The sequence below is a fragment of the Grampus griseus genome (assembly GCF_964374135.1).
Source record: "Grampus griseus genome assembly, chromosome: 10".
Lineage (NCBI taxonomy): Eukaryota > Metazoa > Chordata > Mammalia > Artiodactyla > Delphinidae > Grampus > Grampus griseus.
Genome location: NC_139004.1, coordinates 32,718,628 through 32,744,141, shown reverse-complemented (window position 1 = coordinate 32,744,141; position 25,514 = coordinate 32,718,628). Strand labels below are relative to the sequence as shown.

Genomic DNA, 25,514 nt, shown 5'->3' with positions numbered 1-25,514 from the left:
CGGCAGTAGCCTCCTTTCAGGTCTCCCCACTTCGGCCCTTTCTACACGCCTCCCCTCCCCCCACCTCCACACCGCAGCCAGAGCCATCCTATTAGACCTCAAGTCAGTCTCTGCTCCCAACCCTCCAATAGCTAATCCAGTCGCCTCCCCTGGCCCATAGAACCCTGCGTGTCCTAGATCCGCCCCCTGATCCTTCCCCCTCCATCACCCCTCTCCAGGTGCACAGGCTTCCTTGGACCCTGTCACTTTTCCTGAGCCCCACAGGGCCTTCGTACTTGCTGTTCCCTTTGTCTGGATCTTCCTTCCCTTAGCTGTTCACTCAGCCTTCTTCAGGCCTCTGCCCCACTGTCACCTCCCCAGCGAGGTCTTCTCTGACATGTGGCCCATTCCTTCCACTCAATCACATTGTCCCTTCTGCAGTTTCTTCAAAGTTATGTCTTTGTTAATCGTCTCACCCTTAGTAGAATGTAAGTTCATGAGGGCAGGGCCTTATTTGTCCTTATGGCTGCCGTGTCCCCACCCACCTCCATGCCTGGCATATAACAGGCACTCAATAACTATCTGTTGAGTGAGTGGACAGGTGAATGCCCACACCTGGTCTGGTCAGAGCCCCACAGCTGCCCCCTCCAATCACATGTGGACACACGGCCTGCTGTTCCAAAGCCCGTCAAGTGCAGTCACCTCCGCCTCCTCCTTCCCTCACCATCTAGCTCCCGCCCCAGCCGCTCCTCTCCTCCCAGCCCCACGCCTCCAGCTTAATTGCTGGGGCCCACACTTCCAATTCCTTCCCCAAATCCTCCCCACCCTTCATGGTCCCCTTTTGGCCAGCTTCCCCACATCACTGGCTGTTGCTATGACAACCATAGCAGAGCAAAACTTGGGCTCTGTGTCAAGCGCCCACTGAGCGCTTTACGTGTATTTTCTTATCTACCACACAACAACATTGGGAGATAGGTGTTATTAGTTTCCCTTAATAAATGAGGAAGCAGGTTCAGAGAGGTTGAGTGATCTGTCTGAGGTCACACAGATTTCAAATGGCAGAGGCATGTGGTCTGTAATCCTGTCTTGTGTGAGCCTCGCTTCTCCAACTAGACAGTGAGATCTGGGGAGGTGGGGCTTTGTCAGGACTCAGCGCCCATGACCCAGATTTTGAAACTTGGACCCGCTATGTCTAACGATGGCTTGGGAAATCAAGGTCACTATACTTGCATGACCATGCATGGGGTACCCCACCTCAACCCTGATATAGCAATACATTGATAGATTCCCCAGGCCTTTTCATCCCAAGAGGAAAGGAGCTCAAAAGGAAAGATCTTGGCCAGCACCAGCCCATCTGGGCCAGAGAGGCAAGGTGCCTCAAAGAACACCTGGAAACTTCCCCACTCCCACTCAGCCCGATGCCCGCTACCCCTCCTTCCATGGCCACTCCCATCTCCCTGCAAGCCCTCCTCAGACACAGCTGCCCTACTCTCCCCAGCCCAGGCAGCACACAGTCAAGATTAGAGGTTTCATGGCTTTTACATTCCTCTTCCCCAGAGCCAGAGTCCCCAGTCCCCCATCTCCTCACCCCCAAGTCTTGTCCCAGCCACACTCTTTCTGGGATCTTCTCACCCAGAGGGGAACCGTGCCAGGCTAAAGGAGGGGCAGGTGGAGGGAGGTGACGGGCCCCCCAAGGGGCCAGGCCTCCCCAGCTAAAAGAGCTGACCAGAAGAAGAAAAGACAGCTGAGGAAAGACCCCCGTTAATTAGCAGGCACCAGGTGGGGTTAAGGTGCTTCCTCCCCGCCCCACGCACTGCTCATTAGCTCGGTCATTATATTAATACTCCCTTAAGAATGAGCATAATGACAGAGCACAGCTGGAGCACGAGTGATACTCCCACTCGCCTGACTTCCCCAGCCCCAGTCCACAGGCAGCCACAGGGTCCCTGAGGCAGGAATGTCCATCCCCAGAGAGGCCAAGAGAGGGGTCCACATGGTGAGCAAGGTAAGTGGTAGCAAGGCTCCCTACCAACCATTAGCAGGCAGAGTGAAGCTTCCAGAAGAGCTAGGCTGAGAACCCCAAATGGCGCAGTGAGTCCTTGTGACCCACCAACCACAGAGAACTCCCTCCCAGCCCCATTTCTGTCTTCCTGTCACTTCCAGGTTCACCGCGAGGGCTGGTGCCTCTAGATTCCAGGACAGACCCAGACGAACAACAAGAAATGTCAGCTGAATGGATGGAGGGTTCAGACATTGATTTAACAAACCAAGAACTCCAACATCAGGTAGCCGCTGGGAGGCGAGGAATGCTGCAGATGTTTATGTGGAAAGTCCTAGTGGCATGCCAGATCTAAGGTCCCAAGAGCAAGAAGGACCAGTGAAGTGAGTGCTATCTCAGGCAGAAGCATAACGTCTAGAGCGCAGGTCATGCTGGGAAGACATTCTCTTATTTGATCCTCACAATTTCTTTTTTATTTTTGGCCGCAACGTGTGGCTTGTGGGATCTTAGTTCCCTGACCGGGGATTGAACCCACGGCCTTGGCCGTGAAAGCGCGGAGTCCCAACCACTGGACCGCCAGGGAATTCCCTGATCCTCACAATTTCAAGACGGAGGAACTGTTATTGCTCCTGTGTCACAGATGAAGAAACTGAAGCATGAAGAGGTCAAGTTGTTAGCAAGCGGTAATGCTAAGTTTCAAAGTTCAGCTCCCTTAGCAGAGAGACAGCGGTGTGTGGGTCCATGAGCAGAATTAGGACCCACTGAGGGAAAGTTTTAGGGGCATCCTAAGACCCAAGTGGAGGGAGTACTTGTGAGGTTGTGAGCTCCCTGTCTGGGGAGTGTGTGAGCAGACACCTGACCAGCATCTCTAGGAATCCTGTTGAAGGGATCCCCGTATGGGTCCCAGCTTAGCTGACCTACAAGATTCCATCCTGGACTCTGTGATTCCGTAGACACAGAGCCCTGAGGGGTCCACACAGGCCCTCTCACCCCTGCCTCAGCCTCCCATGGCCTTTCTGGGGTCTCGGGGGGTCCCTCATTATAAACCCTCCTCCACCTGTATGACTCCCCTTGAAAGTATTGTCAGAGAACCCGCCAGAGCTCAGGGCCTCTCGTGGGGCTGAGATGCCTGGAGGAGAAGGCAGCGGGGGCGGGCGAGGTCAGGCCCCCTCCGGCACACCCACCTACAAAGTGGGAGCCATTCCAAGGCATCGAAAGGGTCCGTGGGTGGGCACTGGGCAAGGCCCTGGCTTGGCATTCAAAGAGATTCCTGAGTGGGAACACTGGGGAATGTGGCCCTTGCTGACACCTGGCCCACTTCTGTCCAGGGCAGCACCCAACACGCTCGCTCTCCCCACAGCCCACCTGAGGGAACTAAGTCCCTTGAGGCCAGGCTGGGAGAAGTGCCTGGGAAAGACACGACTGGCAGGCAGCCCCAGCTCAAGCCACTAATTCACTCCACCTCGTGACCTGCTTCCTCCTCTGCACTGTGGTGATAACAATCCAGCCCAGCGAGCAGAAAGAGATAAATGGTCCGTGAGGCCCCGTGGAAAGCCACCATGTTTATCCCCTTGTAAACTGCTATTATTACCCAGGGGTGGGCTCCGGGAGGGCCCCTCCTGGGCTGACCTGAAATGTCACTCCTGGACAGGATGCTGGCTCCTGTCCTTTCCTGAGGGCCGCCCAGGGGCTGGGTAGGGCCTGATTCTAACTAAGAGAACTGAGCAGTCAGCAAACATTCACCATGTTGGTGGGGATCATTGGACGATGATGGTGATGGAAACAGATTCTGTCCGCACACCACGCCCTGATGTTGGCAGGGCAGGCTCAGACACAGGAGGCTCGGTCGCCCTCCTGGGCATCACTCCCACCCGCCCCTTCCCGCCAGGAAAGCCGTCTGCTCATACCCTATCCGCTCCACCAGAGGAAAATTCCTAGAGTAGACCTTGTGGGTCAGAGGCAGTGACCTGGGGAGGGGACGGGGAAGGTTGGCGGCCACACTGGGCTGGAAGCCAATTCCTGGAACGTGTCCTGGACCCCCACCCAATGCCCCACAAATATGCAGGCTGAAGCGATTACAGCTTGCTCTGGGGGAACCGCCAGGCTCTGACCAAGACCTGGCAACCCCTGAGAGTGCGGCGGAACTGCTCTTCCTTGAGCTGTTCAGCGAAGGAGCAGCAGTGAGCCTGAGGTCAGCCTCAGGGGCTGAAGAGTTGTGATGACCAGTGGTTTTTTCCGGGGGAGCAGCTGGGTTAAGACAGCTTGCCCACGTCGGTCTGCTTTCTAAAGTGGTACCACGTTCATCATCTCATTGGCTACTTCTCACAATTAGCTCCGTGTTTTCTAGGGGCAAAAGCCGAGGCCTATTTGGGGTGACCGAATGCTCAAGAGAGCAGAGATAATAGCCAAGTCAGCAGCAGAACCCGGCCTCTTGACTCAAGCCAAGCTCCTGACTCCCCCATGACAGGGTCCACGAATAAGGACGGTCCTGAGCACACCCATGAGTCACTAGCCTAGCCAGGGGCCCTCGGCCTGGTCCTGGCACGACCATGCCTGCCCCCCGTCTTGGTCATGCTGTTTGGAGAGTCCATTGCTCCTGACCGTGGAGGCCAAAAGGAGGAGCAGGGGTAGCGTGGGAGGATGTGGAGAAAGCAGAATTGAGCTGCCTGTCTGGGTGAGCTGCAGAGAGGGGACAGTACTGCCCTACCGCAGTGTGGGGAAAAGTGCATGAATCCAGCCTGCCGCAGGTGATTCCTCTGGTCCAGAGATCAAAAGCATGTAAAGGAGAGAAGGGTTTGGTGCCAGCTGTACCCTGGGACCCTACTGGGCCCCAGGTGAAGGGCCTCTCACATCCTCTGTAGCCGGTCCTCTTCGCCCATTTCCTGAACAGAGTGACAACCAAGGTCGGGGGGGTCTGGAAGCCGGTTGGTCTAATCCCTGCCCAGGGGAAAGGGCGCTCCCAGAATTGAGGCCCAGGCAGTGGTAAGACAGCAGGAGGAGAAGGGAATTGGGTGGGGTGGGTGGGGTGGGTGGGGTGGGTGGGCCCCACCCTGGCCTGTTTCCTTGGTGTGGAGGACAGGTCTGCTCGCTCCACAGGGCAGGGAGCTGGGGTACAAAAGGTGACCAGAGACAAGAAGGCTTGTCCTACTCCTCACCAGGGCCCTGAGTGCCTCATCGCAGACACTGGATTTCCGGGAGATTAACCGTTCAGGGGTTTGAGACCTGGGGGTCTTGAGGCAGGGAGGCTGGTGGGAGGAGGGAGAGAAAAGAGGCAGCCTCCGGACAGGGAAGGGGAGCTTCCACAACCACAGCCCTGGGTGGGTGATGTGTGCAGCCCCGTACAGACCCCGGGCTCCCAGGCAGGCGTTCAGATGTGGTGGCTCTGTCAGGGGACCACCCCTGCAGTAGGTCAGAGGGGCCCCAAAGAGGCCATTCCCGGGGCGTACTTCTCTGGGAAAGGCCCACTTTGTAAGTCAGATTATTCACTTACATATTACACTGTTTTTCCCCTTTTGTTTTTTGCTCTTCCTGGGCTTTTATTAAAGCCCTGTTTAAAGGTTCTAATCTTGACCTTGCCATGTTGACGGTGCCGAAAGAGGATCCAGGGCCCACCTTTGGACCAAGGTGGTACAGGAGAGCAGTTAAGTACCCAATGGGACCCACCTGGGGGCAGAAGGGAGACTCAGTGAGGGATTCCAGAGGTGAATCTGGTGTAGGCCCCCCCCCACCCAATTTCCCCCACACATTGCCAACCTCAGAGAGTCAGGGTTTTATCTCATCAGGGTAGCCTTCCTTACAGCTCCCCTTTCTGCCTCTAGGACTCTAGCTGTCCTGTCACTTTACTTTGACAGAGCAGCTACCCCTGGCAACTTTCAGTCTGGGCCACAGCTTCTCAGAGGAGAAAAAGAAATGGTCATGACTTGTCACAAAAACCACAGTCACCCCAAATTTCCCAGAGTGAAACCCCTACCTCTGTTAGGCCTCCCCGACTCCCACCCCAGCACCATGCCAGGAAAGATTCCCTAAGAATTCGACATCATCCACCAAGTCAGAATTTAAAAATAATTATATTAATAATAAATATGTTAAATTACATTTAAAACAATAAATAGAAAAATAAACTGATAAATAAAATCAACAGGTACAAAATGTTTCCAAATTTCAACCAAAAAAACACACAGACGACAGACAAGACTGATGACATAACGAGAGGGTGCGAAATGCAATCACGGGGCCCTTCACAGTTTACGTCGCGGCTCCCTCCTCACCTGGTCACCCTCTTCTGTCCCCCGACTCGGAGAGGAGACCGGGAGACTCAGTGGCTGATACCTTTGGGGACTCCGGCCAGTGCAGGCCCTTCTGCGAAGCAACCCCAACCCCGGGCGTGCGGGTTCGGAGCACAGGAGCGGGAGGCGGAGGCTGCCAGGCGGGTGGAGGGACGTCCCTACAGAGGCAGGTCGGTGCTGTTGTGCCGGGTTTTCCTGGCTGTGCCGTCGTCGCGGGGCAGAGCCCTCTGCAGGTTGGACATGGCCACGGTCTTTTTGAGGTCAATCACAGCATAGGAGTCTGAGCTGCGGGCAGGGTGCGTGGTGGGCACAGGGGCTCGGGGGGCTGAGGGGTTCTGGGACCCCTTGGGGCGGTCTCCACCCCAGCCCTTCAGCTCCACCTGGATGTAGTTGAGCTGCCTGGGGGGCTCGGGGCCCGGCCGGCGGAAATCAAAGTTGAAGACCCTCGGGGAGCCTCGGTGGCGGCTCAGCGGCACAGGAAAGCTGCCGTGGCTGCGGAGGGCAGCCCGGGTGCTGGTGGGCTTCTGCAGTGGGGTCTCGTCCTCCTCGCCTTCAGGGAAGCCGTTGGAGGAGGGTGTGAGCCCGTCCCTCGAGTCCCCGTCATCCCCGGCCTCCTCCCCCAGCTGCTGGGCCTGGCTCTCCCACACGGGGGGCAGGGAGGGCAGGTTCTCGTAGTGCAGCAGCGCGGCCCGGCGCTGGGCGAGGCCATTCCAGCCCGGCTCCTCCGGGCTCAGTCTCCAGCCTGCCCCCAGCCGCAGCCCCCCACTGACGTTCTCGTAGGTGCACTTGGGCCGGGCTGGGCACTCGGAAGGGCCCTCGTTGTTATTGTCGTGGTGGAGCGGGTGATGCAGGCTGGGGCAGAGGCCTTGGCACTTGGTCATGTGCCGCCGAGCCGGGGTGGGGCCCAACACGAACTTCACTTGGCCCGGCTGCAGGAACACCTGCGGGTCCCGCTGTTCGGGGCCCCGGGCCTGCGGGGCAAGGGGCGCCCGGCCCTCAGGCAGGGGCTGCAGGCAGTGCCGGCTCCTGCGGCGCTCATCCTCACTGGCTGGCGTGTTGACGTAGGTGTGGGACTGGGGGGAAAGAGTCCAAGGGCAGGAGGGTCCGAGGGCAGAGAGGAAGGAGAGAACAGGGGACAGGGTGAGAGAAGAGAAGCACAGGGAGAAGGAGCTGCAGTCTCCTCCTCTTCCTTGTCCTCCTAGCCTTCCAGGGAAGCTGCCTCCCTTTCTTGGGACAGGAAGGGACTCTATCAACTTTCTTCCCTCTCGCGATCCTCACTGGGAGGAGATGCCATATTTCCTGACCCCCAGCCCCACCCAGACCCACAGGAAGACGCTGGGCAGCCACGTGCTCACCTGCTCATCGGGAGCAATGAGGGCATGGGTGGCCTCCTCCCCAAACGAGGGGTGTTGCAGGCTGCTTGTCGAGGGGCGCCGGGGCACTGAGAATCGCAGACCCTCTCCCGGGCAGCCAGGGAAGCCATTGGAGAAGCTGGAGACGGTGTAGCCTAGAGCTGGGCACACAGGAGACAAGGGGGTCCTTAAACCACCTGGCAACTACCTGCAACCGTGTGTGTGGCATCCTGGGACTCCTCCAAGTGGAGGGGAGACACTCCCAAGGCCCCCAGGGGGTCAGCCCCGCTGAACTGGCAGTCCCCCATTATCTTCACCTTGTATCTGTTCTCCAAACCCTGCCCTTTCCCTCACAGCTCCGCTTGAACCCCACTTCCCCATCACAGCCTTATCTGAAACACTTAAGGCACACCTTGTCGTCACTGGACCGACCCTTCACCTCATTCCAGCTCTGCCACTGAGCTCCAGGGAAGCCCCTCGAAATCAAGGACCGTGTTCCTATTTCTTCTGTCCCCCACGGGCCAGCCGATGGAGTGCCAGACACGGAGCAGGTGCTCAGTGTGATTCAGTGAATGAACAACCAGAAATTGTGGGAACCTCTCCAGACAGCCGTGGGCAGAGGTGCCTGCATAAGCCGTCAGGAAAGGTATATGCGTATGATCCAGTAGCCAGAAGGAAGGAAGCAAAACAGCTCCAGACTGCCGTTTCCATGGAAACCCAATGTCTTCCTGTCTGTTCCCCGACCATCCATCAATACAAGGCCCTGGACTCCCCAGCCTCCGCTTGAGTCACCTGACTGGCCCAGGCCAGGACTTATCCATCCCTAGGAGTCGTCGGATGATGGATGGCGGTCCTGGAAGCCTGGCTCACCCAGCCATCCCCTCGCCTGCCTGCCTGACTCATGCCTACAAGACTGGTGCTTCCTGGGGCTATGCTCGTGCGTGCATGTGCGTGTGCACTGGGGTGCTGAGGCGGTGGGGGGGGGGTCTCCTCACCACTGGGAGGCTGGGGGGCCCGAGGGAGGTCGAGCTCAGCCGGGTGGCTGTTGCGGGTGATGATGACTGGCTCTTCCATCACATTGATGCTGTTGCACTGCATCAGATCCTGGAGGAGATTGAAGATTTCCTCGGCCCGGGAACACTTAAATGCAAATATCCCTGAAGAAGGAGAGGAAGAAATGAGGCTCCTCTGACCCTGTGTCCTAAAGGGAAGGACTAGAGAGGCTGAACAGATGCACAGAGCTCAGGACAAGTCCCTGACCTCCAGTCCCAGGCCTGCAGAGGGGTGGGAGAGGCCCTCACACTGGGCATTCTCCCCAGCACCCTCCAAAGTCTAAGAGCCACAGGAGGAGCTGGCCCCAGGCCCCCGCGGCCCACCCTAACACACTCTATCCATTACCACCATCTTAAGATCTAATACTTCAGCTACATTCCTCCGAGGTTAAATCCTTTTCATAAGGATGTGTGTGCACCAGGGTGAAGGGAAGCGAAGTAAAAAATCAAAGCAGAAGGGACAGTGTCAGATGAGTGACCACTCCACCTCACATGCTGCCCCCATCTTCCTCTGCCTGCCGCCCCTTACTCCCCAGAAAAATGAGCTCCGCCAGGGCACCAGCCCTCAGCTCTGTGCCCAACAGCCTCTAAGCTCTTTGAGGGTGGGAGGGTCTGTCCTCTTCACTGCTTATTCACTGCATACTTAGTCCAGTGCCAGGCCAGAGAGTGACTGTCTACTGTGTATAGGCCCCTGGCCTTATGGAGCTTGAAGTCTGGTGCAGAAAGGAAGGGTGGGCTGACTAGCTAAAGGACAAACATGGCAAGGCAACCATGTGGCTCCTCCATGCAGCCAGCCTTACAGCCCCTCAAACTCTAAGGCAGCAACTCACGGTCCTGGCACAGCAGGACTGGGCTGAGCACACACGACTCCGGGGATCCAAAGATGCTCTTGGGGTGTTGGGCCGGCCTGGGATTCTGCACTCCCCCTGTGTAACAGTGGGACCCAGGACTCAGGGGAAGCCACTTGGGATGTACATGGGCATGTTCCAAACAAAGACAAACTAGGTTGGGGTATGAGGTCTGCAGGAATGGGATTAGAAGAATAGAAAGGAGGGGAAGGAATAGGGCTATTCTTTTCTCATTCTATTCTATTTATTATAGCTCATTCCAAGATATGTCAAGAGCTTAGAAAAGGTTAGGAAAGCCTGGAGTTTTAGAAGAACCCTGTGTCGGGGCCTAGGGAGCTCTTCTGGGATCTCCAGTGTGGATTAATCACCACCGGGAGCAGAGAGGCCCCTTCCTCCCCTCTCTCTGCTCAGCCAGCGTTAACTGCTTCTGCCTCATGAGTTCCAAAGGTAAGGTGCACAGAGGGGAGGGCTCCCCCAGCCAGTACAACCTCAGAGACACACTGTTGTGTTGGTGGCCTCATCAGAGGAGCTTGCTCATTCCATCCCTGCAGTCACACCTCCACACTGCATTGAACACCATCCCTTGTGGGATTCCTTCTAGCAGAGCTTAGGCCTGTGTCCTCAGAGAAGGCCCAGACCATGTGACCCCTTCAAAGAGCCCCGGCTGGCCCCAGCCTTGACTTCATGGAGCAACCCACCCGTCCCTGACCTCTGGCTGCAGGGAGAAAGGGGAAGAAGGCAGAATACATCACACTGCATCACCCACAAGGGACAGGAGACAAAGATTAACCTCGTGGGGGTTACTCTGTATACCATGGACCTCCCCAAATCTATCATTCCCACGCCACACAGCCCCAAGGCAGCCAGAGCTCTTGCCTGACCTTTCATTATACACAGGAACCAGGGTATATGACTTGGGGCTCAGTTTGTTCCTACTTAGGGGGCAAGAGGGACCCTGAAACTAGAGTAAGAGAGGGAGGAGGAATCGCTTGCTTTCCCAGGTCTGGGAGCACTGGCTCCTTCCCATGGGCTGTGCAACAAATGACCTCACAGAGCCACCCAGGCCGGAGCTGCAATGATCGAAGACAAAAAGCACTGGCCTGGGAGTCCACTTAGTTCTGTGTGCTCTTGGCCACAATCCTTCCCTTCTCTGGGCAACACCTGCCAAGTGGACAGACTTCCCCACTGTCCCTCAAGCTACGACTTCCAGCCCCAATACCTGTCCCAGGCGCACAAGCCCCCATCCCAGCGTGAGGCAGGGGCTGGTACTCACCCTGGCCAGTCTGACACCGGCGGCCACTCTCAAAAGAGAAGAGGTTGGAGTCGTAGCCATAGCGCCGCAGGCAGAGGTAAGGCCAGCGGACAGCCTCGCGCCGATGCAGGTGCAGCACCAGCTCGCTCTGCGTCAGCTCCATCACTCCGGAGCCCAGCTCCACCCCCTCATCATCCACATTCGTCACCTGGCAGGGGCAGGGGACAGAAGGGTTAATGGGTGAGTCCAACAAGTGTGTCCAGGTCCGTGAGCCACTGGGAATGCCACACGATTACCGGGACACGGATGAAGCGGTGCCACTGACCCACTACAGTTCCCTAGGCCTTAGTTTTGTCATTTGGGCAGTGAGGGGAGGGGTGGCTAGTCGACCCCCAAGGTCAGATGGTTAGACGTGCAAAGTTAGATGACCCCAAATGGTCCATGACCCCAAATGGTCCAGATGTTAATGGGAGAAGAGGTTCTATTGTAAGTTCAAAATCTTAAGACCCTGGGAGAGTCAAACCCAAGCAGAACAAATATAAAGGCCTCCACCACCTCCCCAACTGCAGGACCTTGCTGAGGGTTCCCTCTCCTGGTGAGCAGGAGAAACCTGGGCCTCAAGATGCCGAGGTGGGGAGGGGGCGCCCCCTACAGGGAGGTGGAAGGAGCAAGGCGGGGGTGCACACAGGTCCACTGGGCCCGGCCTCAGCTTCCCAAAGCAAACAGCAAACACTAATACTGTGCTTAACATGTGTTAAGCACTGTTTGAAATACTTGACACATGTTAATTCACAAATACAGACTTTTGTTGTTTTCTCCGAAAAGTTATAATGTGAAGTTACAAAGATACACTGACAGGAGTGAACATTCTGAAAGCACAATCTCTGCTACTCTATTGCAGCATTTCTTCATTCTTAGTAATACCAAGAGCCACGAAAAAGGCAGTGGCCTGAGCCCGTTTTCCTTGGTGCTGCTCAGAGGTCCTGAGCTTGCGAAGCCCACAACCTCAGCCAGTCATTTCACCTTCTCTAGGGAGGCTGAACAACTCGACAGCTCGGGCCGAGCCCAGGAGGCCGTGCTGGGAATGTGGGAGAGGAGGGGGCTGTGGGTACCTTGAACTTGCTGGGGTGGTTGTCTGGGACGCTGTCTCTGTTCAGGCAGCTGCAGCAGCTCCCCATGGTGTCAGAGCAGCCGGCCCGCCCTAGGGAAAAACACAAGGGACAGGAAGGTCATCGAGGTCAGCTCCCAAAAGCCCTGCTCTGGGGAACACTGGCCGAACCACCTCGTTTTGATCACCTACTCTGTCTAAGACTCACAGTCCCTCCCTCAAGGAATTCACATTCTCAATCCAGGGCCAGACACACACTGGATAAACATTAATTCAAGTTAGGACGCGTTAAGGATTAATGCTGATGGGGGGATGGAGAGAGCTTCATAGGGGCAACTTTTGATCTGGACCTTGAGAAGTATGTAGGATTCTGACTGATGTAATGATAGGGAAGGGCAGCCTGGGCAGCAGGAAAAGCATGGTTAAAAGTAGGGACCCAGATGAAGTGACCTGCATCAGGAGTTGGGTGCCAGCCCAGTGCCCTCCTCCAGATTCAGTGAAGAAACTGTAGTTGGGAGTCCCAGACACTTTGGCCTGGACCCTTCTCCTTGTTCCTCCTTTTCCACCTCACTCCTCCCACATCATCCAAATCCTCTCTTTTCTTTCCTCACCACCATCCCAACATCCACCTCAAATTTATCTTTTTGATGTTCTCTTCAAATGAGATGTTACGTTATGGTCAAGAGATACACTCAGAAGACTGAACATTTAAAACAGAGCACTACTTTGATAACCTTGAGTTGGTATTTCTTCATTAAAAAAAGAAACGCTGGGTTTGCTCCCCTTTGTCCAAAGGGGAGAACAGAGGCCTTAATATCTGGATTGTTCCTCAAGGATGATGGCACTCAAATTAGAGGTCACAACAGTTGGGCCTGTGCCTAGGATGGAGGTGATACCACCAGGCTCCAGTGACCTAAGGGAGCAAGCAAACACATGGGCCGATTCCCAACCAGAAATTATGGGTTTGCAACTTTCTGCAAGAAATGAATCAGCAGGATTAGATATCCTTCTAGAACGCCTGCTGAAAGTGTAAAGCCTTGAACAATGCTGACTTGCACCCTCTACTCCTCTCAACTTGGAAAACTCCAGAAAAGTGGCTCCTATACGCAGCTCTCACCTCACCCAGGCCATCGGGGAGCTGACCATGGGAGGGGCATGGGGAAGGACCCCCACTTTATTCCCCCTGTTCTTGGTGGGGTGTCATGGCAAGCAGTCTGCAGAGAAGTCACCTGGATCTCCCTGGGACACACCTGGGGCTCACCTAGCATAGGAGACAGAGACCACAGGTTAGTGGAAACCTTCCATTCTCACCCCCAATTGTTAATGAAACTGACTTGCCGTCAGTCCATCCCACCTGGATATCTGTTCCAGCCCTAATGGGATAGAAACACCAATGAAGGAAGTGAGATCAAGAGCAAAGGGACCACAAATTCTAAGCCCCAGAGGCCCTGAGAGGGACAGACTCCCCTCGCATCAGTGACTTTGAAGTCTGAGGCAGCCCAGGACATTTTAAGTCACCTCTAGACCCCACCTGAATCCTGTTAAAACCGATACCAAGATCACCACCTTACCTTTGCTGAGAACTTGAACTCTACAGAGAGCTTTCTCAAAAGGACACTAAGACGTATTAGAAAGAGCAATGGCTTAAGATTCAGGGAACCAGTAGTCTTTTTTATTGCTACTAAGTATCTGGGAGAGTCTGCCAAGTAGATTCTCCATCACCACCCCCAACTCCCACCCCAAGGCCTTAGTTTTGAAGGGAAACATCTGTCAACTGTGGAACTTCTAGCTTCAATAACCTTTAGAGGTAAGTTTGTAGGACAAACATAGCTAAATCAACATTTTCCTCTTCTAGGACAAGCTCCTTCAATCTCACACGTGGAAGCTTGATAGATTTTCTGTTCTCCAAACTCTGCAAGGCCTAACAGTTAACATAAATGCTAACCATCAATCACAATTTCAGGAATCTGAGCCCTACGTGGACAAGTCGACAAGCCAGTACCCTGGAGATCCTTGAAATCCCACCCTCCTGCTCTGGAAAAACAATGTCATTTCCCAGGGCCCCTGGTGCTCTGCATCCTTGGACACTTCCCAGGTAAAAGGACCCCTACCCTCTTGGTCTGGCTTACTCTCTGGAAGGGGGCAGCAGGATGAGGAAGGTATGCACAGCCTAAAGGCAGACAGCTGGGTAAATACTGGGGCTTGAGCCACCAACAGGGAGTCTGGGGGTGAAGCCAAGAACTACAGGGTGCAAGATGGGGGAGGGTGCTGCACCTCTTCCTGTCCCCTTCACTTCTCTTTAAGATACCAGGACATATCACGACAGCCCAATGAGGGGGGTTACATCGGGTGGGAGGAGGAGGGGTCGCTGGTCTGAGACAGGTGTGGATTGGGGGTGGGAGTTTGAGGTTATAGGGACTCAAAACGTATGAGAGGGATCAGGGAAATGTGGACAAATTTTTTGGACTTGAGCACGGTGCAAGGAGAATGGGGGGCATGAAGACTCAGAGGAATTTCAGGGCGGTGGAAGCATTTGGGGGCATCCAGGAGAGAATGGTGCTCTGTGAGCGTATCAGGGGAATTTGCAGGAGTGAGGGGTTCTGAGGGCTCCAGGACACATGAAGGTGTGTCCGGGGGTGGGGGTGGGGTGGTTCTGGGGGCTTAGAGACAGATTTAGGTAACAGGCGAATTTCTAGATACCGGGAAGGAATAGGGGAGGTCAGGGCCGCCCGTTGTCTCTGGATCCCCGCCCCCAGGCCCGGGTTTCCACCGCCCGCCCGCCCGCCCGGGGCTTCCTTGGGAGGGAGTGGAGACTGCGGCGCGGCGCGGTGCGGCCTCGGCGGAGCCGCCTCGCCCCCGCCCCGCCGCGCCCCGACTCACATCGCCCCGCGGCCCGGGCGGCGCCGGGCCCCGCTCCCGGGTCCCGCTGCAGCAGCCGCCGCCCGCCCGGAGCTAAGGCCTCCCCGCCCCGTGGCGGCGGGGTCAGAGGTCACCGGTAGCACAGACGAGACGCTGCGGGCGGGCGGACCCGATCGGGGGTGACCGGCGCGCAGCCTAGAAGGTCCCTTTGGAGGACTTTGCAGTAGGGCGCAGGGAGCATGCGCAGACGCCAGAGGGCGCTCAGGGCCAGTGACTGAGAGAGCCTGGCGGGGGCGGGGCGGAGCCTGGGGCGGGGGCGGGGCTAGGGGCGGGGCTGAGGGGGGACCAGAGGTAGGACCAAAGGTTTCCACTCCCAGGATCAGAAAATGTACCCGAGCGGCGGGCGGGGCGGGGGAGAAACACGAAAGATTGGGGGAGGAGCCTGAAGGGATGGAAGGAAGAAGGGCAGGACTAGGGACCCCAGAAAGGGGCTGGGGACAAGGGGGAGGGAACTAGGTGGGGGTGGGGACACACAGAGAGGGGCGGGGCTAGGAGACCAGAAGGAAGGTCTGGGGGGACCTAAGGGCTCCGAAAGGCGTTCTGTTCCGCGAGTGCTAGAGGACCCGGCATAACGATGGCTCCCGAGGGTCTGCTCCGCGCCCGCCGGGACGCGGTCCCAGTGCTAAGCCCATGGGCACGGAGGCAGTGGAACCTGCACACTTTCCACCCGAGATCCCTCAAATGCTTTCCTTCAGTCGGCAGCTCTAGGCCCCGCCCCCCGTCCGGCTCTACCAGCCCCAGAGGGGCTGGCAGGGCCCGCGGGGGGCGTGGGAGCGGAAGGCGCGCTCCCGGGGCGGGCAGAGGCTGGTATCGAGACCTGAGAGTGGGAACTGGGTGAAGGGCCTGACGGCAGGGTCTGTCCAGAACTGCCCGGACAACAGCGCGCAGCGAGGGTGAGACCCCGGCGGAGTTCCTTCCCTTCCCCTAAACTCCCAGCAGCCAGACTGGGAACCCCAGGTGACTCGGGAGCCACACCGCTTCCCACTTCGGAGGTGGGCCCCACATGCCCAAGAAAAAACCGGGGATCTGTCGAGAGGGCACTTGGCAGGACCAGACACTTCTCTTCTCCTTCTTCCTCTCACTGTCCCGGGAAACCTTCCATCCCTTACACCTTCCCCCTCCCCCGCCACTTCTCAATCCCTAGACTCTGCCCTTCAAGGCAGGGGTGGGTTGGGAAGGTAGAACTCCTGAGACTGGTTACACCTGCGCGGGGGGCGGGGAGGGGGTTCAGTCTTGTCCCTTTTGTAAGGGGGGAGGGGAATTCTGGAAGGAATCCAGCACGTAAGTGGGGTCCAGTGCTAAGTGGACGTGGAGTTATGCCTCCCTGGGGGGATGAGGGTGAAGGGTGAAGACTGATTTCTGAGTGTTGTTCCTGTGTGGGATGACTTCATGCAAACTAGAACTAATCTGGAAGAGGGGTGCAAGTTTCCTCTGGGGACCCAGATACCCTGCTTCGATGCCCACCCCCTCCCCCAAGCATCTCTTGCCTCCTGGAGCCCCAGGGGAAGTGGCTACTCCTGGCCCTGGGTGTGAACAGCCCATCCTGGCTGCCTTCCACAGGAAACCTGATCTGAGGGACAGAACAGGAAGGAAGCAGATGGGTGTGGAGCCAGGAAGCAGGGAAGGGTGGCACAGGGCGGGGCTCCGGGCTGGGAAACACTATAATTGTCACAGTCCAAACCCTGTTCCCAGCCCCAAAGCTGGGTCTTATAGAGGCCAGGGATTTGGTGATGCCCTCCTGTGCCCAGCTGCCGTTAGAATCCAGCCCAGCTCTCAAAGGCAACCTCCTCCTCTAAAGCTTCCCTTAGCCTTCTAATGTGACCTCAGGCAAGTTTAACCTGTTTGTTTCAACCGTAAAATGGGATAATAGAAACTACCTCACAGGATTGTTGTGAAGATGGACTATATTATGTAACATGCTGGAAAAGTCCCTGGCACAGGGTAAACATTCTAGAAAAGTTTACTCTGTTTTTTTTTTTCTTCCTAGGGTGCTGTGTATATCTGCCCAGAACCCTGGCCCCATCCTGCCTGGTTTCATCTGTGCCTTACCCAGTAGACTATGAGCTCCTTGAGGGCAGGGCCCATCCCTTTTCTACTTCAGTAGTCACCTCCTATCCCCAAGATACTGTGGCCATACCAGGGCTTGCCCAGAGGAGGGCTGAAGAGATGCACTTAGAATTATCCAATGAAGTTGCCACTAGAGATAGAAGATAGAAGCACAGGATTTTATCTGTCCTGGAGGAGCTGATAGACTAGATGAGGAGCTGAGAGAGACACAGGGAGCAAAGAGAAACATTAGGTGCTAAATCTTGGGGCACCCACTGTACTTATTTCTGGAGCTCAGGGAAAGGAGAGTTGGTATAGGCTGGATAGGCTGAGAAGGGCCTCCCGGTTAAGTGCTCCTTTCACCCAGCCCAAGCCTACAGTGGGAGAAGCAGGGAGAGGTGAGGAAGTAGGTTCACTGGGTGCTGCTGAGTGCACAGTGAGAAGTGGTGGGAGCTATGGCAGGGGAGGTGGGGAACAAGGGGCCAGTCTACCCAAAGGCTCACCAGAAAGGCAAAATGCCCTCTCCTTCCACTATGGGCCTCCTGTTTCCTCCATCCCAATCTTGGGAGACCCCCGAGTTTGAGCTTCAGAAACTCTGGAGCTGAAAGGTTTGGCCTCAAGCTCTGGCTCTGCCATTTACTAGCTGTGTGACCTTGGGCAGACCATGTACGCCTTCCAAGCCTCAACTGGGCCATCTGTAAAATGGTGATAAGAATACCACCTGATTCACATAGCTGTTGGGAGGACTGAAGGAGATAACGCCCAGAAAGCATTTAGCCTGCCTAGCACACTGTCGTGGCCCAATAAATGGGAGGCGTCTTGTTTTCTGTGCAGACTTTGCCACCAATGTCACTGCTGAACTCTGGCTCGCCCCACCGAGGGGAGAGGCTGACCCCTCCGGAGCCAAATCCACCAGTCAACTCAGACAGCAACCCAGGTCACGTGCCAGAGGAGGACCCTGAGGAAACCTCTGCTCAGGTGGTAGGGGTCCTGCCCTTCCCTCTGAGACCAACATCCCCTCCATCCTTTGGACCTCTTCCCATTTCCACCAAGTGGGAGGTAGTTAGCCTTTGTGCCCAACTTCTTGCAGCCCTTTCTCTTTGCAGGAATCCCTGTCCCTACAGCCCTCTCAGGACACAGGGGTTCAACTTCTTTAAGCTTATCCACATGAATACATGAATACTCTCCTAGGGGGTCTGTGTTGTCAAAGCAGAACCTAGGGACTTTGCCCCTAAGGAGTGAAAGGGGTGATTTCAAGCATAAGAAGGAAGCTGTTTTGCAGTGTGCCCCCCCTGACCTGCCTCAATCAGACCATAAACATGGGAGTGGATCAGTTGTCCTTGTGATCTTGAAGGTGGATCCTCCAAATGGAGGGGGGTGCTTGGATGTTGTTCCAGATTGGTGAAGAGGTGGCAATGAAGAGGGAAGGAAACAAGGGGAAGGAAGGAAAAGCGGAGCTCTGCTTCTCTCCTTTTGCTGCGTTTCCTCAGGATCCTGAAGTCCTGAGCTTGGGGAACCCTGGCCTGGACATCAACCAAGCCCCCAGCTGGCCTGGACTGCGGACCCTCCTGCAGCAGCTCCCTCCGCAGGACAGCGATGTGGGTCTCCCTCTCCCCAGCTTTCCTCTCTCTTGCCTCCCTTTCTTTACTTACCGTGGGAAGAAGTTTGGTCCAAAAGGCAGGGGACACGCATTTAAGGCCTAGCTTTGCCACTAATTGGGGGAAGTCATCCCCCACCCCCAGCCTGAGCTTTCACAACTACATAATGGGTGCAGTAACATCTGCGCTGCCCACCACAATGCTTAGTTGAAGAGCAAATGAGAAAATGGACATGACCAGCTTTTGAAACTGATAATGGAATGTACAAATGTAGAGAGTATGGTGGTTAAGCATTTATTGAGGGCCTCTGTGTGTCCAGTCTAAAGGCTTCCAGTTCAGCTGGGGAGGCGAGGCAGGAGAATATGGAGTAAATAGGGAAAATACAGTGGGAAGTGATATTAAGCTACAGCTCATTGGGAGCCAGGATCTAAATATACGGAGATGGGCTAAGTACTGTAGGGCTGTCAGGACCTGAGCGATCACCATTCCTGGGGTGGGGGGAGTGAGACGGAGGTGGACTTATGCCAGTTCTTTCCCTCCTTCCCTCTCCTCAGTACCCTTCTGTGCTGTTATCTCCTGCACCTCCCTGAGGTTTCACAACCTTCCTTTGACCCAGCAGCTAAACCTCCCCTCTCCAGTCAAACTTCAACCTTGCCTGCTGGGGCTCTCCCGGTCACAGTGGACCTCTGTTTCTGCAGGAGCGCTATTGCCTGGCCCCTGGGGAGGAGGAGCTGGCTGAGCTGCGGCTCTTCTGTGCCCAGCGGAGGCGGGAGGCCCTGGGACAGGGGGTGGCCCGCCTAGTACCTCCCAAGCTTGAAGAATGCACCTGTGAAAAGGTATGTAGCACCCTCCCCCCAATATTCCCCTTCCTCCTCTTTGCCCTCTCACTTCTTCAGAAGGGGCTGGCTTCTGGGACTCTGAAGGGGGAAAAGGGGTTTGGGGATTGACAGTTTGGCAAAGCTTAGGAAAAACGGAAACCAAATTTAGGGGTTCTTCGTGGAGCCTGCAGTGGAGGTGGGCTTGCCAGAATATGGGGAGAACAGTTAGGTTGAGGCTGGGATGGAAGAGCCAGGAGAGAAGGTAGGAGGGTGGTGTGGCCTCTGACCAGCGCAGCACCCGCACCCCGCAGTGCAGGGAGCGGCTGAGGCCAGGGGAGTACGGAGTGTTCACAGCTCGGGCAGGAGAGCAGCGCTGCTGGCACCGGGCTTGCTTTGCCTGCCAGGCCTGTGGCCAGGCCCTGATAAACCTCATCTACTTCTACCACGATGGGCGTCTCTACTGCGGCCGTCATCACGCAGAGCTGCTGCGGCCGCGCTGCCCGGCTTGTGACCAGGTACAGCCTCGAGGGGAGGGGCTGGAGGGGGTCTGCCCAGGGTCCAACGCGGCAGATGCAACGGGACACCTCTTCCAGTAGCACGGAGTGGGGAACAGAGAACTAGGAACCAGCCTGGGAACTTTGTATTCCCTTTGCTCTGACTTGAGCTCTGGGCACCTGGGACTCGTTGCCTTTGTGCCCTCCCTCACCGCAAGCAGAGTCTCCCAAATTTTCTTGGACTGAGAGGATTTCTCCAGAGCGGGAACTCTTAGACAGACGTTCATCTCAGTACGTCGGGTGCCCAGTGCTGGGCCTGCTCCTGCGAGGAACTCCCTCAGTGTCCGCACAAGAGGCTGCACGGAACCCTGGGTGGGGCGTCCAGGAGACCCAGGTCGCACTTCTTCAGGCTGTGCCACCTGCTAGCTGGGGGATCCTGGCTAAGCCAATCAGCCCTCCCCGCATCCGAGAGTGGTTGAGTAGATCAAATGGGAATGTCTGTAGACGTGCTTTAGCGTCAACTGGGTATAAGGCGTGGTTACTGGATGAATGAATGAGTGAATGAATGAATGAGCCGTTCCCCTCTCCCTCTCCCAGCTGATCTTCTCCCGCCGCTGCACCGAGGCCGAGGGACGGCGCTGGCACGAGAACCACTTCTGCTGCCAGGACTGCGCCGGGCCCTTGGGCGGGGGACGTTATGCCCTGCTGGGCGGCGGCCCCTGCTGCCCCAGCTGCTTTGAGAGACGCTATTCGGATGCCGGCTCGAGTCCGGCCCCGACAGTGGAAGGCAGGGCGTCCCCGGGTAAGGGAGGAGAAGGTGCAGATCAAAGGGGAAGGGGGCAGCGGCTTGGGCTGGGCTGAGGGGGGGTTCTCCCGGGCTGGGACCCTCGTCCCGGTCCCACGCCGTCCCGCCCCTCCAGCAGCGCCCCCGCCCCCCCCACCGCACCCCCAGACCCGAGCCTCGGGGCCCGCAGCTCTCACCGCGCGTCCCTGGCCGGAGCGCTCCGAGGGCCTCCAGAACCCACCCCGCGCCGCGGTTGAGGCTGCGGCGCGGGACTCGCTCCTGGGCTGGGGCCGCGGCCGCCCTCTGCTGGGCGGAGGCGGGGAGGGGCGAGGAGCCGGGAGAGGACTCACCGCGGCGGCGCGCAAGGCCCGGAGGCGGGGCGGGAGGCTGGGCCCCGACTGGGACTGGCTTCTGGCGGCCGCCCCGCCCGGATCTGGGAGAGGGAGACTCGCGGCTCTGAGATGGGCGTTTCTGACCCGGCCCGGAACAGGGGAGGCGGAGATCGGCGGATTTGAAGATGGGCACCGCGCCCCGCGGAATGCCGCGATCATCTCCCGGGCAGCCCTTCTCGCTACTGCTGCCAGCTCCAGTCTGGAAACCCACAGGGGGATGCTTGGCTTCAGCCCGGAGCAGGAGTGTAGAGCTGGGGACCAGGAGGAGACACCCAAAGGGCAAGAGCAGGGATGCCCAGAGACTCCCCTTGATCCCAAGGAGGACGCTTCCTGCCCCACCTGCTCCTCTTCCTCTGAGTCGGAACCCGAAGGCTTTTTCTTAGGCCAGCGCCTTCCCCGGCCCTGGGAGACCCCCGGCAATCTCCGAGCTGGGGACAGCGACACCTCCAGGAAGCATTGCACCATTTGCTAGTGGCGCGGCCCGGAGAAAGGGTGGCTGGGGAGGTAATCTGTACGGTGAGAGAGCAAAACTCTCCTCCCCCTATAAAAATCCTAGACTGAACACCATCAGGGCCCATGGCTGGGAGAGGCGGCGAAATGACAAATTTGGAGTGCTTCCTTTTAGCCCGCGCATTCTATGACTTTTCATGGAGACTCTTGGGGAGCCCCATTCCTTAAAGCTACGCATCCCCTGCTGAGTGAGACCCTACCCCACCCCCACAGGCTAGGCAGCCCCATCCTCAGCATCCTCCTCCTGAGCCAACGAAGTGATCACTCAGAGACCACCTGTGACTGGCGGTGGGCCAGCCGAAGGCCAGGAGGGAGCCGGAGGTGGAACCCGACCAGGCGAGGTTGGAGCTGGACGGCGCTCCTTGCCCGGCAGATGACGCGGACTCGCAGCCCGGGAGTTCTCGCTCCCGGCGTCTTACCAAGCTTAAGCCAGTGCGCCCTCTGTCGGCGAGTAGCCAGCGGAAATGCGAGGCCGGAAGTTGCGTGATCTGCTGGCGCCGACAAGCGGCGTGGTGAGAGACCTTGCGGAGGGTTGTGGTGCTGCTATGGCTTCCAGTGGGGCCGGCGTGATCGCTGCGGGCTCGGCAAATGAAGCTCCCGAAATCCCAGACAACGTGGGAGACTGGCTTCGGGGCGTCTACCGCTTCGCCACCGATAGGAATGACTTCCGCAGGTAACCGAGGCACGGGACCTTGGTCGCTCTCCTGCCCTTCGCGCACGTATACATACCGGCCAGGTTTCCTTCTTCGCCGAGCCTGGGCCCTCCGGATTATTTACACCGCCAATATCTCGGCCTTTTCGTGGCTCTGGCTGTGCTTTGCTGAGGTCCTTGACCGGGAGAGTTCCCGTGCGGCCAGAGCGCTCCTTTCAGTCACCGGGCTCTGTCTAGAGAATCTCACCCTGCCCGCGGAGACCCGGGGAGAGGAGGCGCCAACACGTAAACAGGCTTTTCGGCCCTGGACGAGTACCTAATTGGGTTTTGCATTTGACCCTACTCTTACTAGACGTAGAAACGAACCTTAAATAACCATGTGGGTCTTGGGCAACCTATTATGTAACGATCGATGCTCTTGCGATTCTAAAGTGTTTTTGCCTTGGGAGGGGGCGGTTTCCAGGGTGGTGATGGGAAGCTTCCCCCCACCCCCCAGCCCATCTTTTACTGACCAAAGACACGTGACTCAGTGACCACAGGGTTAAAGGGATGCATTTTTTCCAGGAACTTGATCCTCAATTTGGGACTCTTTGCTGCCGGAGTTTGGCTGGCCAGGAATTTGAGTGACATTGACCTAATGGCACCTCAGCCTGGGGTGTAGCCGTAAAGGTAAGCATTAACCAATGTTCTGCCTGTTTTAGGAGTCCTAGAGACTGGGATAAGAAATAATTTATATCAGCTATTCACAAAATAATAGATAAGAGACTTGATGTAAAACCCTTGGCTATTCCTAGTTAGATGTGTCTCCAGATGTTCCAAGGGATGAGTCTCTTACCAATTTCCCTCTAGTGATTTTACATTTCTAATGCCACGTGTTGTCTGACTGCAGACACATGGAACCCGTGCTGTACTCGAACCTTCCAAAAACAGAGCCTCCGATCTGTGACCGTCACAAGACTTGCCCTGATGGCGGCTGAAGTTTGATTCAGATGGGCACCTTTCCTTCCCTGCTTGATTTCCTTTTCTTTGCTGGGTCCACTCAGAACACCCTTCTCTGGTCAGCAGGTAGGGTTCAGCTAAAGTGTTGTCCCGTGTTCTGTAAAGTTCTGTACATAGTTCCAAAGTTTCTGCAGGGGATGATCTTTGCTCTTGTCCTGAGGAATATTCTAATGGTATTTTAACAAATAAAGACTGTACACAAAGACAGCCATTTTATTCTTTTAATAAGAAACTTCGGCTTACAAAAACAAGGTGTAAAAAGTCAAGATTTACAAAAATCATAAAAACATGATTTATATTTCACACTCGAGAGAGACAGGAACAAGCCCCAAACATGGATTGTAACAGAGATGGTTTGCTTCATATTAAAAAAGAAAAGGAAACTGTAGCCACCGTTCATTGATGTTAGCATAGGATGAAGCATATTGTTGAGGAATTTCCATTTTTGAGCAATACTAAGGGAAGAAGTCATTTGGTGTTGCATAGCATTTTAGTGCACTGGGTGGGTTTTCCAGGCACCAGGGAGGCATTGTTGCTGTAGTACAGTGGGATTTGAGGGCAGTGAGGTGCAGGTAGAGGCAAGGGGTAAGTAAGCCTGGGCAGTGGGCACTGAAGTGACACTGCTTGAGGAAGCTGCTTCCTTCACAAGGAAATAGATTATTTTCTGACCCTAAAATTCATGGTAGTGCCACTGTCCAGGAGTGTGGGGTTCTTTGGAAATGGAATATGTAAGGAACTGGCATGGAAAGAATCACATAGGCTTAGCAAGGTGTGGACATAGTGACAGGCTCCCCTTGGCAATTTTTCTAGTTGATTTGCTCTACTAGGCATTTAAAAAAAATACATACTACTTTTCCGTGCCGAGTCTCTTACGGAACTGGTATGGGATTAAAGGACATGAATTGGAAAGGAGGGTCAGTATAAATGCACCACAGTGGCCTAATTGTTAGTTGACAGGTGTTGTCTCTAGCAATCTGTTCACTAAAGGTAAATAGAATAAAATGGTCCTTCTTGATCCTGCTGGCATAAATGTGGTTAAGAAAGCTGTTAGGGAATTAGATTTTTTATATGTTAAAGAAAAGCACCATTCTCTTATGAGCATTAATCAGGGAGGAGGTCCCATCTCTCGGGAGGAAGGAGTTTGAGCTTGTATGAATTCAGGCCTGTGGCTGGCTTAACATGAAGGCAGGATCCTTTAAGAGTCTACACGGGGACCACAGATGCTCTGACAAGTTCATATCTGATGAGGAAAGGTAACATACGTAGAGCAAGGCTTAGGTTTAAAGCCATCACCCCCGCAAATGGTGACCAGGAAGGAAACTTTTAAATCCCTTCAGCCTGCATCAGACCACTGTGCTAAGACTAGAAATACGAGCACCTCCTGTTCTTTATAGGAGTGAAACGTACATCCTTGAAGTCTGCTACCTGATCTATTCATAATTGTGAACAGTTCTATTTGATAAAAATTTTCAAAGCTAAAAATCAAAATCTGGCCAAAATTAAAGACATGGCAGCTTCCAAAAGCATAATTCAAGTTTCACTTAAAATTTAATGTTTTAGCTTCAAGTAACAGTGCCACTGTTGGTTTATAAAGCCATAAAGCTGGTAAGGTAAAGTTTCATTTAAACTGCCTTAATTCCCGAAAGTGATAAGAATTTTGCAGATTAAAGCTACCAAATCTACAATTTCCTCAAATTCTGATGAATAATTATTCCATAAATGAAAGTGCTGGTTTTCATCATTTCAACACAACATTTCTCCTCAAGGGAATTGTTTCACATCCTGTCATACGGTGTTTAGCCCAGGCTAGTTAACACCGTGTGACAGGATGTAAACACATAACATAGTATGACAGTACTATGAAAATCTCTTACACAACCTAGTTAGATTTGAAATAGAAACATGCCAGCAGAATTCAGTATGGAGAAAGTCCACAAAAATGACCATTCACTTCAATGCTCTAGTGGCTATGGTGTACTTAGAGCAGTGTTTGGGTTGAGTACACAGTGGTTAAAGTCAAAGCCCTAGACCAAGAAAATGGTGAATTTAAACGTGGAAGATATAAAATAAACTCACAGTCATATTCAGAAGGCGCTTTTCAGCTTTAGTGCTAACTTCAAAAAAGAATCTGAACCACCAGGGAGATTCATACTTACCTGGTAAAGAAACTAAGTGGCCATGGGAGGTTTTATTCCAAAGATACAACCCCCTCACCTAATTAGGCTGAGGGATCCAATTATTATATGTGCTTCGAGTGGTAAGCTTTTTAAACACCCTTTGGTGAAGTCTTGGAAACCTTAAGGTGGGAGTAAAAGGAACATGCTGTGTTTATAGCCCTGCAGGTGAGCAGGCTGGGTCTCTTCCCCTTCCACAGCCACTCAGCACCATCCCAGTCAGCAGCTGCCAGGGAGTGGGGCTGGGGAGCT

The 25,514-nt window shown here is 55.3% G+C and overlaps 3 protein-coding genes across 4 annotated transcripts; 2 read left to right on the top strand and 1 right to left on the bottom strand.

Moving 5' to 3' along the window:
• Nucleotides 1-6,197: 6,197 nt before the first annotated feature.
• Nucleotides 6,198-11,946, bottom strand: FRS3 (fibroblast growth factor receptor substrate 3; the record flags this gene model as incomplete). 2 transcript variants are annotated; one of them, XM_082663203.1, is made up of 5 exons in its annotated part: nt 6,198-7,337; nt 7,620-7,777; nt 8,612-8,773; nt 10,790-10,976; nt 11,881-11,946. In XM_082663203.1, the coding sequence occupies 5 exons, from the start codon at nt 11,944-11,946 to the stop codon at nt 6,423-6,425; spliced, it is 1,488 nt and encodes a 495-aa protein (XP_082519329.1). In that variant the 3' UTR covers nt 6,198-6,422. The 2 variants fall into 2 exon arrangements, with proteins under 2 accessions (XP_082519329.1, XP_082519330.1); XM_082663204.1 differs by having other exon boundaries at nt 7,620-7,771.
• A 5,726-nt stretch (nt 11,947-17,672) lies between these two features.
• Nucleotides 17,673-21,414, top strand: PRICKLE4 (prickle planar cell polarity protein 4). Its single transcript, XM_082664703.1, has 6 exons — nt 17,673-17,822; nt 18,332-18,439; nt 19,138-19,275; nt 19,569-19,772; nt 20,349-20,553; nt 21,026-21,414. The coding sequence occupies exons 1-6, from the start codon at nt 17,688-17,690 to the stop codon at nt 21,397-21,399; spliced, it is 1,164 nt and encodes a 387-aa protein (XP_082520829.1). The 5' UTR covers nt 17,673-17,687; the 3' UTR covers nt 21,400-21,414.
• Nucleotides 21,415-21,751: 337 nt separating this feature from the next.
• On the top strand, nt 21,752-23,306 carry TOMM6 (translocase of outer mitochondrial membrane 6). Its single transcript, XM_082664704.1, has 3 exons — nt 21,752-22,110; nt 22,654-22,758; nt 22,979-23,306. The coding sequence occupies exons 1-2, from the start codon at nt 21,902-21,904 to the stop codon at nt 22,748-22,750; spliced, it is 306 nt and encodes a 101-aa protein (XP_082520830.1). The 5' UTR covers nt 21,752-21,901; the 3' UTR covers nt 22,751-22,758; nt 22,979-23,306.
• Nucleotides 23,307-25,514: the final 2,208 nt, after the last annotated feature.

Coding starts and splice junctions, on each gene's coding strand:
- TOMM6 (XM_082664704.1), top strand. CDS start 21,902: ATGCGAGGCCGGAAGTTGCGTGATCTGCTGGCGCCGACAAGCGGCGTG. Junction 22,111..22,653: donor GATAGGAATGACTTCCGCAG/GTAACCGAGGCA, acceptor CATTTTTTCCAG/GAACTTGATCCTCAATTTGG.
- PRICKLE4 (XM_082664703.1), top strand. CDS start 17,688: ATGTCACTGCTGAACTCTGGCTCGCCCCACCGAGGGGAGAGGCTGACC. Junction 17,823..18,331: donor AGGAAACCTCTGCTCAGGTG/GTAGGGGTCCTG, acceptor GCGTTTCCTCAG/GATCCTGAAGTCCTGAGCTT. Junction 18,440..19,137: donor TCCCTCCGCAGGACAGCGAT/GTGGGTCTCCCT, acceptor CTGTTTCTGCAG/GAGCGCTATTGCCTGGCCCC.